Source organism: Kogia breviceps, chromosome 8, assembly GCF_026419965.1.
Source record: "Kogia breviceps isolate mKogBre1 chromosome 8, mKogBre1 haplotype 1, whole genome shotgun sequence".
NCBI lineage: Eukaryota > Metazoa > Chordata > Mammalia > Artiodactyla > Physeteridae > Kogia > Kogia breviceps.
Window position 1 is genome coordinate 108679083 of NC_081317.1, and position 12151 is coordinate 108691233.

General features: G+C 37.8%; 1 protein-coding gene across 1 annotated transcript in view; it reads left to right on the forward strand.

Annotated features, from left to right (window-relative positions):
- Window positions 1-12151, forward strand: part of FZD3 (frizzled class receptor 3) — a 75006-nt gene that overhangs the window by 25271 nt on the left and 37584 nt on the right. Inside the window, exons 3-4 of the mRNA XM_059071335.2 lie at window positions 836-1032; window positions 8165-9182. Of these exons, the coding sequence (XP_058927318.1) occupies window positions 836-1032; window positions 8165-9182 (1215 nt within the window). The remainder of the gene's footprint in view (window positions 1-835; window positions 1033-8164; window positions 9183-12151) is intronic.

Genomic DNA, 12151 nt, shown 5'->3' on the forward strand with positions numbered 1-12151 from the left:
TCAAAATCAGCAGTGACTCTGAAACTGTTATATAAACAAGTGGAAAAAATATTTGGTAGTCAAAAGCCCAGATGCACATTTCTTGGGATAATTGATCTATTCCTATGGTTATAATGATGATTTTAGTATGGTTTTATGTTTGGGGCCATTGTTTTTTCTTTTTGTTTCCTTAATATCAGCTTAACATTGTGAGCTCTGTTTACATCATGTGATTTCAGAGTTGAAAGAACTCAATTTTTAAAAATAATTTTTTTAATGTAAAAAGAAAAAGAAAATGTAAGACCAAAGTGAAATCTCTTCCCTACTTCCCACCCTCAAAATATGTACTACTGTGTATAACTACTTCTCTTCCTACCCCACCCTTTCCTTTCACTTCTTGTCTTCTCTCTCCTATTGATACACATTAATTGAAGAAAATATAGAAATTGAAATACATAAAAAGAAGAAAATTTAAATCTCTTGTAATCCCATCACCAAGCATTAATCACACTTCTGAGCGTTTGACACATATCTTTTGTGGACTTTTCTATGTAAAATGGATCATATTGTTGTTAATGGTTCTCAGCCAGGCCTTTTCATTAATATCACCTGTAACAATTAAAATATGTATAGATTCTGGGATACACCTCATACTTAACCAAATCAGAATCTCCAGGGATAGGGCTAAGACAGTTTTGTTGAAAAAAACAAAAACTCCCCTTTAGAAAATTTTAATTGCCTTCAGAAATCTTTTAAAACAGATAAAAAAATATATATATATTGCCATATTATATGCAGAAAACTTTAACTTGTATGCAGGTCTTTATCTAATGATTTGATTTTAACTTTCTCCTAGCCATTCCACCCTATGGTGAATTTGGATTGTTCTCGGGATTTCCGGCCATTTCTTTGTGCACTGTACGCTCCTATTTGTATGGAATACGGACGTGTCACACTTCCCTGCCGTAGGCTCTGTCAGCGGGCTTACAGTGAGTGTTCGAAGCTCATGGAGATGTTTGGTGTTCCTTGGCCTGAAGATATGGAATGCAGTAGGTGCGAAAATCATAGATTTTCATGGACCATTACTTATGTTGCAGTATATTTAAAATTATTTGTCTTCTAGTTCATCAGTTTTTAAGAACTTTTTTGAAGTGTGTATATTAGTCATAATTGTGAACAGCAGTTTCAGGGCCTCAGAGCTGTTCATTTCCTTAGGAATTTGGAAGCACTAAATGAAAAAGGTGGGAAAAGAAAAACGTTCTATGAAGAAATTTTTTAAGTAATCAAATTAAGAAAAACATAGTCAAGATATTGATTGTTGATCTCTCTCCCTTACAGATTTTTTCTGGTTATAAAAGTAATGCCATTTATTTAAAAATTAGAAAACATAGAGAACATAATCATTTGTTACCTCATTATTAAATATGTTTAATGATTTTAATGGGACTCAAATATCTTTATGATTTAAATGTGTTAATGACTACAGTAGTCCTGTCAGTTCCGTTTTTGTCATGTATTAACATACCCAGACCCAGTAAATGTCAGATACTTTTCAAATCACTTCCAATATATAGATTGTAAGCATTTCCTAAAGGTTTGAGGATATTTACCAGACAGTGTTATAGATTTGTACAAGAGAATATTATTAGTAGTAATAACATATACAGTAGTAATACTGTATTTCTTATATAATAATGTTGTGCCTTTTGTATTCTTAATGTTTCAAGGATAAAGAATAAGATGAACACTTACATAACTCTTATTACCTAGCTTTGTCCAGTCTTAATATTTTGCAATGTTTGCTTCAGATTTTCTTTTTTTTTTTTTGCGGTACACGGGCCTATCACTGTTGTGGCCTCTCCCTTTGTGGAGTACAGGCTCTGGACGCGCAGGCTCAGCGGCCATGGCTCACGGGCCCAGCCGCTCTGCGGCATGTGGGATCTTCCCGGACCGGGGCACGAACCCATGTCCCCTGCATTGGCAGGCGGACTCTCAACCACTGTGCCACTAGGGAAGCTCCCAGATTTCTTTTTTTTAAAGATAAAACAATACAGATAGAGTTGAAGTTTCCTTTCTTAGTACCCATCTTGATTTCATTTCCTTCTTTTCTCCCCAGAGATGAGATAAGATAATCATAATGTTGAATTTGTTGTTGATCATTCCTATCTTTGTTTTTATACTCTTACTACATATATACATGTCCATAAACAACATTAAATTTTTTTTACATGTATCTGTGTTTATTCTGTAACTCTGGTTCATTCCTCTTAATTGCTATATAATGGCCAATTGTATTACCATCCTATAGTTATTTAGCCATCTCCTACTGATGGTCATTTAAGTTACTTCCAGGTTTTTGCTATTATGGGCAGTGCTGCACAGAACACATTTTTCTCCTTCATGTTTAAAATTAATTTGTTTATCATATGACAGTAGCCCTTGGAGACAGGTGAAAGGCAGGTGTTGTTACTCTCATTTGACAGATGGAAGAACTTAATAAAACATGTATTAGTTACTTGTAGTCAGTTCACTGGCATTTTGCTTTCTCATATTTGTCTCCTCTATTTCCCACCTATTTAACATACTCTCTTATCTAGCCCCATCAAACCATTCATCCAGTTTCTCCCCAAAACCTGGTAATATTTATAGTCCCTCTTTCAGAAGCTTGTAAATTTCTTGGTATTTATAATAACAGTTATGAATTACCTGGGCAGGAACCCTATTTTATATTTTTTGTATCTAACTCCTATTGTTTAGTGGTCTTTTTATTTTAATAGGTTATATACAAGTATAGAAGTGTCATTATGATCTATCTTTATTTGTTTTGATAGGGTTAAATCTGTTTTATGTCCTCAGTATTGCCTGGGATTGTCTAGGGTTAAATCTGTTTTATGTCCTCAGTATTGCCTGGGATTGTCTAACTCTTAAATCTTGAATTCTGGCAAACAGATCTTTCATAATAACCTTTCATTCTTCCACATCTCTCATATCCTAGTTCCTACTGTACCTGTTTTTCAACTTCACGGACATCCACAGACTTTTGAGATCCCCCCCTCGCAATAGCTCCCTTCTTGGGCTTCCCTGGTGGCGCAGTGGTTGAGAATCCACCTGCCAATGCAGGGGACCCGGGTTCGTGCCCCGGTCCGGGAAGATCCCACATGCCGCGGAGCGGCTGGGCCCGTGAGCCATGGCCGCTGCGCCTGCGCGTCCGGAGCCTGTGCTCCGCAACGGGAGAGGCCACAACAGTGAGAGGCCCGCGTACCACACACACACACACACAAAAATAGCTCCCTTCTTGATCTTATTTATTTTCTTACTTAGGTTAAGCTTTGTGGTCCGTCACATAAAGTAATACTTTTGCTAGCAGTTTCAACTCATTCCTTCCACTGTACTTGTTCAGGTCGCCAGCTCAACTCATTTCTTTTTTTTTTTTTTTTTTTAAATTTTATTTATTTATTTATTTTTTGCGGTACGCGGGCCTCTCACTGTTGTGGCCTCTCCCGTTGCGGAGCACAGGCTCCGGACGCGCAGGCTCAGCGGCCATGGCTCACGGGCCCAGTCGCTCGGCGGCATGTGGGATCTTCCCGGACCGGGGCACGAACCCGTGTCCCCTGCGTCGGCAGGCGGACTCTCCACCACTGTGCCACCAGGGAAGCCCTCAACTCATTTCTTACAAATTAATTGTGCTGCATATTTAATGATTTAAACCATAGCAACTTTTTTTTAACTACCACCCAGATTTCTACCATTGTTTTATTATGTTTGCTTTTCACGTTTGTCCATCCCTCTATTGATCCATTAATCTACCTTATTCTTTGTGTGTATTTCAAAGTAAATTAGAGACAACAGTTATTGCCCTCACAAATATTTTATCAGATCTTTCACTAACTAGAATTCAACATTTGTCTACAGTTTTTTCTTACAGTTTAAAACTTTACAAGGAAATGCACAAATCTAAAGATATCTGAGTTTTGACAAGTGCCTGCACCTGAGTAAGCCAGATCCTCAGAAAGATGTAGAACATCATCATTACCATTATCTCATGCTCTCATGCTCCTTGATCGTCAATCCTTGTCTGTACCATCCTCTGGAAGGAACTACTGTTTAACATCCTTCCAAAGTATCAATAATTACTTTGTCTATTCTAGAACTTCATACAAATGGAGTCATACAATATGTACTTGTTGTGTAACTCTTCCTTTGCTCAGGTTGAGATTGCCCTTCTTTGCTCTATTTTCAAGACTCATTAATGTTCTTGTGTTCATCAGTAGTGCTTTTTCTTGCTGAGTAGTCTTCCATTGTATAAATATACTGTATTTTGCTTATCCATTCTCTTATCGATAGACATTTTAAACCATAGCAGCTCTATTTGCTCTTTGTCTTTGGTCAGTTTCCAATTTGGTCAACAGGAAAATTTCTGTTCATTCTCCTCAGCACTTATGCCAAATCTATGTCACTCATTTCAAACCCATATTTCACCTTTATTCTGTATTTGACCCTTATTCCCCTCAACCTTAGCCTGTCCTCCTTTTCTGAAAATCCGTTAGGCCATTTTGTGCAAACTTTTGTGGTCTGCTACATCTCAGACCAGTCTTTTTCAGTTTCTTTTCTTTCATCCTCTTCCTCTTTCTGGTGTTTCTTAGAGTTCTGTTCCTGTTTTGTTTTTGTTTTTGTTTTTGTTTTTGTTTTGCGGTACGCGGGCCTCTCACTGTTGCGGCCTCTCCCGTTGCGGAGCACAGGCTCCGGACGCGCAGGCTCAGCGGCCATGGCTCACGGGCCCAGCTGGCTCACGGGCACTAACCCGTGTCCCCCACGTTGGCATTGGCAGGCGGACTCTCAACCACTGCGCCACCAGGGAAGCCCTGTTCCTGTTTTGTTTGATTCTGCATGCTTTCCCTGGATAATCCCATCTCACTGATTTAAATTCTTATTCATATGCTGATGGCTCCTAAATCTAAATCTATAGCCTTGGCATCCTTCTGCTAAGTTCCAAATCTGCATATCCAGCAGCCACTGGTAACCTGAATTTGTCTCAAATACCTCAATTTTAACATGTCTAAAATTGATTTTACTCCTTGCTCATTTTTTTTATTCCTGGAAGGAATAGTCCTCCTCCATTGACCTAAGCTCCCACATCCAATCATTTATAAATTCTGTTGCTTTTATTTAAATAATTTCATAGCTGTCTCATTCTCACTGTCTTATCTGGTTTTAGTTATGGCTCAACTGATATCTCTGCTCTCATTTTTGCCCAGCTCAAGTGTCTTCCACACTCCTAGTCATCTTTCTAATTACTTGGTGAGGGCTATACGAATATATTTATTCAACTATATGAAGGATGTATGATAAATTTATTCAATTTATCATCAATTCAGCAAATATTAATTGGATGTCTTCTGTGTGCTAGACACTATTCTAGATAGTGAAGGTGAGTAGTGAACAAAATGTCTCTGTTCTTATGGAGCTAAAATTCTAGTTGTGGTGGTGGTAGTGGTAGGAGATAAATAAATAATGTCAGATGGTAATGAATGTTAATAAGAAAGAATAGAGTTAGGTGATAGTGATACAATATGGGGAAGCAGAAGGACTCTATTTTCTATGGAGACGTTGAGTAAGTCCTTTTTTGTTTTTTGTTTTGTTTTGTTTTTGTTTTTGTTTTTGTTTTTGTTTTTTTTTGCGGTACGCAGGCCTCTCACTGTTGTGGCCTCTCCCGTTGCGGAGCACAGGCTCCGGACGCACAGGCTCAGCGGCCATGGCTCACGGGCCCAGCCGCTCCGTGGCATGTGGGATTTTCCCGGACTGGGGCACGAACCCGTGTCCCCTGCATCGGCAGGCGGACTCTCAACCACTGCGCCACCAGGGAAGCCTCAGTAAGTCTTTTTTAATAAGGAGGCAGTGAGACAGGAATCTGAATGAAATGAGAGAACAGATTATATAGATATCTAGGGAAGAACAGTCCAGGCAGAAGAAGCAGAGCAACAAGTGCAAAGGCTCTGAAGTGGAAGCATGCTGGTATATTCACAGGACACCAAAGAGGCTGGAGCCAAGTGAGTAAGGGAGAAGGGAAGGAAATAAGATCAGCAAAGGACTGGGGGTGGGTCTTTAGAGCTCTCTTACGGAACTTGGATTTGACTGAGTGAGAAGGGAAGCCATTAGAGGATTTTGACCAGAAGAGACATGATCATGAACACAGGAGTGGCATGTCTTTAAAGGATTACTCTGGCTCTTATGTGGAGATGGAGATAAACTGGAAGCCACTCCAGAAGTCCAGGGATGAGGTACTAATGGCTCAGGCTGGGTGGCCGCAGTAGAGGAAATGGAAAGTGGTCAGATTCTGGGTACATCCCAAAGTAGAATGACAGGAAGTGCTGGTAGGTTGTGAGGTGGATATGAGGGAGAAGGGATTTCAAGGAGGACCCTAAGGTTTTTGGACTGAGCAACTAGAAGAATGGGATTACCATTTGTGGAAATGGAGAAACGAAGAAGTGGAAATCAAGAGTTTGGTTTTGGGAGGGTTAAAGAGTGAAGGGTGTGTATATGGTGAATTGGCAGTTGGATATACAGATATAGCCATTGATATATTTATATCAGTGTTTATGCATACATACACACACATGCACATATATTTCTGGAATGTGCTTACCTCTCCAAACCTTATCTCCTGTCACAATTCATGCACTCCTCATGCCCCAGCAATGCTAAACACACCCTGTTCAAACCTCCGTGCCTTCGTTCCCATTTCTTGCTAGAATACTGATTGCCATACTGCCAATACTGGCAAATACTGATTCAGAGATCCTGTGTTGAGGGACTTACTCTATGAAGTCTTTCATAACCTCTTCCCCTGAAATAATTCTTCTTTACATCATTTTTATATTTTATATAGGTTTTGATTGCTTCATATATCACACTGTTGTATTTTGTGTTGTGTTTACATGTTTTTGCCTCCTTTTGGACTCAGGGATAGAGATCCTGGTTTTTTGGGTCTTTTTCTGTTAAAGCCCTGACATACTGTAGAATTCCAGTAAATGCCTGCATGCAATAAGTTTCTGTCATTTGGCTTTATAATCCAAGCCCTGTGAAGAAAATGGTTTGTATTAGAAAATAAAAGATTAATCAGCTCCAATGTAAGGTTATACATATATATGGCAAACTTAATACCAGTGATAGTTTATTGGAAACTGTTTGATGCATATAACTGCTAAATATCTAGTTGGTGGGAGTCTGAAGGCTTAGAAACTGATGCTGGCAAGAAAATTGAAGATGCAGGAAGTTCATGAGAATAGTACTGTCAATAGTGTATGTCTGCAGCACAGCCCTGTTTTTTCTGTACTATGGTTATGATGCTTTCTCAAGTCTGGAAAATTGTCAAAATGCAGATTTCTTTGGCCCTAACACAGGCATACTGAAATAGGATTTGAGGTGGTGAGGACCAAGAATTTGTATTTTTAAATGACCTTAAGTTTTTCTCATGCACGTTAGTGTTTGAGAATAACTGGAATAGAGAATGCAGTGGATTGGAGAGACATTAGTAGGGGTAGGAAAGAACTAGTTGACATTAGAGACCTTAGGAGGACTGTAATTAACCAATATGGTAAGCAGAGAGTGAATTTTAAATGGGAAGAAAAGATCTAAAACTAAGCCACTTGTAAGGATTTTTAATGCTAATCTAACTCAAAACACTTTGGGCCATGCAATTAGGGAAGATTTTTGACTCTTATTTTTAAGAAAGTTCTGTTTGAGTCTAGGGTAAATTGAGGACTATATTGTAATTAAACTTTAGAAAGAAGTAACTTTAAGCTTCTATTCTGTTGGAGCTTTTTTTTAAATGTATATTTATTATATATATATGTTTTTTTAATTTATATTTTGAAATCTAACTCTAATCTGTGTGTCCTAAATACTATATAAATACACTGTTTATTGGTGGCTATGCGTGACTACTTTAATAAAGAGTAATCTTTTTGAAGCCAAAACAAAATTAAGTATAAATTTTTCATTTTTTTGTCAGCTGTGGAAAATCTAGTTTTATGACCCGCAAACAAAATATCACCATTTGCATTATTTCTTCCACTTAATTGTAATGTGCTCCAAGGACATAAGAATAAACCACATGTGCTAAATTTGGAAATCCAAATCAGTAGGTTCCCAATAAGTAAAAATGGTTCTCATCTTGTATTTTTAGGTTCCCAGATTGTGATGAGCCGTATCCTCGACTTGTGGATCTGAATTTAGCTGGAGATCCTACTGAAGGAGCCCCAGTGGCAGTGCAGAGGGACTATGGTTTTTGGTGTCCCCGAGAGTTGAAAATTGATCCTGATCTTGGCTATTCTTTTTTGCACGTGCGTGATTGTTCACCTCCTTGTCCAAATATGTACTTTAGGAGAGAAGAACTTTCATTTGCTCGATATTTCATAGGATTGATTTCAATCATTTGCCTCTCTGCCACATTATTTACTTTTTTAACTTTTTTGATCGATGTCACAAGATTCCGTTATCCTGAAAGACCTATTATATTTTATGCAGTCTGCTACATGATGGTATCATTAATTTTCTTTATTGGGTTTTTGCTTGAGGACCGAGTAGCCTGCAATGCATCTAGCCCTGCACAGTATAAGGCTTCCACAGTGACACAAGGATCTCATAATAAAGCCTGTACCATGCTTTTTATGGTACTCTATTTTTTTACCATGGCTGGCAGCGTTTGGTGGGTAATTCTTACCATCACGTGGTTCTTGGCAGCTGTGCCAAAGTGGGGTAGTGAAGCTATTGAGAAGAAGGCATTGCTATTTCACGCCAGCGCGTGGGGCATCCCTGGAACTCTAACTATCATCCTTTTAGCGATGAATAAAATTGAAGGTGACAATATCAGTGGCGTGTGTTTTGTTGGCCTCTACGATGTTGATTCATTGAGGTATTTTGTTCTTGCACCCCTCTGCCTGTATGTTGTAGTTGGGGTTTCACTTCTCTTAGCCGGCATCATATCCCTAAACAGAGTTCGAATTGAGATTCCATTAGAAAAGGAGAACCAAGATAAACTGGTGAAGTTTATGATCCGGATTGGTGTTTTCAGCATTCTTTATCTTGTACCACTCTTGGTTGTAATTGGATGCTACTTTTATGAGCAAGCTTACCGTGGCATCTGGGAAACAACATGGATACAAGAACGCTGCAGAGAATATCACATTCCATGTCCATATCAGGTAAGGGAAACCTTGTTCTAAATTTCAGAATATGTGACAGTGAAAAGAGCTAATCTTAGCTGATTGTTTTGTTGTTGTTGTTATTTTTTTTAACTCTTCATGAACGGACCTGTACATTAAAAATTTAAATTGAAGATAATGAACAAATTTATTGTAGTAAGAATGTCATACACATGTTTTATAAACATTTTCCTTTTAAAAGATGACTTACAAGTCCAAGCTGTGGGCTTTTAAGTACTTTACTTCTGTTACCACAAAATAGTTGCTTGTTGATTATTTAGAAGTCTGCAGGTTTGAGGGGAAGTTGTTGATTAAAAGGCATTGTCTTTCTGTGGAAATTTTACTGATATTCAGAATAAGGATTGTTTTAACAGTTTTGCAAAAAAAAAAAAATAGGACACAGTTGTACAAACAAGTTCATCTCCTAATTAGTCTTGGTTTTTTCTTTTTTGCATACTGAAGTGTTTTACCTTTGAGTTTAAAGAGATCAGATAATCAAGAATCATAGAATTTTAGATCTAGAGAGGACTTTAGAGATCATTTATTCAGGTTCCCTCTATAATTTAGAGTTCTTAAACATCTGTCTCATCTGAGGCTTAGAATTACTAAGTAACTTGTTCACACTCTGCTTGGATTTAGTTCTAGGAGAGGAGTGGAACAAGGAAAGCAGTTTAGAGGGATTGATGCTAAGTATTTATCTCTCTCATCTTAAAACCTCTCTAGAACCTATGCTCCTAGCTATTACCCTCTCTTCTTTCTTTTAAGACAAGATTTCTTGAAAGAATTGCCTCCACTTGGTGTCTCATGTTCGTTGTGCTCCAGCTTCCCTGTTCTCGAAGTGCACTAGCCACCCTTTCATCTCCCCCAACGCTTACGTTTCTCTAATACCTTTTAAATACCTTTATTAAAGTACTTATGCATTATAGATAACTTTTGTTTATCTCTTTTCCCTACTAGACAGTGAACTCTTTGAAAGCAAGAACTTCTTTTTTTTTTTTTTTTTTTTCCTTGGTACACGGGCCTCTCACCGTTGTGGCCTCTCCCGTTGCGGGGCACAGGCTCCGGACGCGCAGGCGCAGCTGCCATGGCTCACGGGCCCAGCCGCTCCGCGGCACGTGGGATCTTCCCGGACCAGGGCGCGAACCCGTTCCCCCTGCATCGGCAGGCGGACTCTCAACCGCTGCGCCACCAGGGAAGCCCCTGGCAGGCAGATTCTTAACCACTGCACCACTAGGGAAGCCCCGAAAAGACATTTTTAAGAAATGGTAACAGTAGTACTGCAGACAAGGAGTGTGTGATTAGCACATAGTCAATGCTCATAAATATTTGATGACTGAGAATACCAATTCCCCCTTTTTTATTTTGTGGTATAAATAGTCCAATACAAAATTAATTTTTATTATATAAATATTAGCTACTGGCTTTAAAAAAAAACAGCTCATAATTGAAAGACCAGAAAAACTGAATAATTGAAATTGTATCACACTTCTTGACAGAATTACTTATTAAAAACTCTTAATGTGAGGTTTCAGACCTGAAGCTAAGTAATCAAATTTTGCCCCTAACGAGAGAGAAAGAGATGGTTGAATTACATTGTGCGTTTCTCCATATAAAATTTCTAGGATTCCAAATATATATTGTCTTAGGGCTATTGAAGAAATAATGTCTGGCCCTGAAATAATGATCTGAAACATACCAAACCTCAAACATGTAAATTAGTGAATTAGAGCAGTTGGGCTGCTGCTATTTTCAAGACATTCCTAGAATTCTTTTAGCATCTTTAGAACCAGTTTGAGTTACACAAAAACGTGTGTGTACGCATCTGTTTATAGTCATAGGTTAAAAGTGTTTTTTATTTCCAACTTACAGAAATAATGTTGGATTTCCAACATCCTAAAAAGAATAGAGAATGGTATAATAACAGTAGCATAGTTATTAAGGTGTAAAGTCTGTGTTAGGAATCCTGGCTTCATATCTCACTCTCATTATTTACTAGTTTTATAACCTTAGATCAACTTCATCTCTCTCTACTTCAGTTCCTCATCTGTAAAATGAGTAATAGAATTTAATAGTAAGAAAACAGTAATCATATGAGATACAAATAGTAGTAGAATCTGTCTCCTAGGGTTGTATTTAGGAGTCTACATGCAAACACTTAGAAGAGTGCCTTCTACATAATACGTGCTCAAATGTTAGGTCTGTTATTCATTTTTTAATTTATTGTTGCTGCTGTTACTGTTATGTATGCACACATACATACATATGTTTTTTTAAACCATCCAATACCAAACTTTAGGAAATGCTATATTTGTTTTAAGTTTTTGAGAATATACATGCCGATATGTGTACCACTAACTTGTCCATTTTAACTGCAGTAATCTAATATATAAATATACTGCTGTTTGTTCACTCATTATTTTGTTGATGGACAGACATATAGTTTTCAAGTTTTTTTGCTGTTGTAATACCTGTCTTCCTTGTACATGACCAAGAATTTCCATGGGCTGTATACCCAAAAGTGTAATTGTGGAATTGTAACATATATGCATCTTCAACTCAAGTGGTTATTTTAATTTACACTCCCAGTATAGAGTATGAATTCCCCATTTCTACCCATCTTGGTGTTCTCAGGCTTTTAGGTTTTTGCCAACCTTTGAAACAATATCTCAAGTCTATCATGATTTTTATTTCCCTTATTCCTCATAAGGTTCAGTATGTTTTCATATTTTTATTGGCTATTTGGGGTTTCTCTTCTGTGATTTGCCTATTTGTTACTGTTATCCATTGCTCTGTTAGGTTATTTGCCTTTTGTTGTTATTGTTGTTTTAATTCTTTGTCAGTTGTTTGCATTGCAGGTATCTTAATTCTGCTCTGTACCTTGTCTTTTCACTTTGTGTTTTCTTTGCCTTTTGTGTTTTAAGAAATCCTTCCCTGCCTCTCAAAGTCATAAAAATGGTCTGCCATATTTT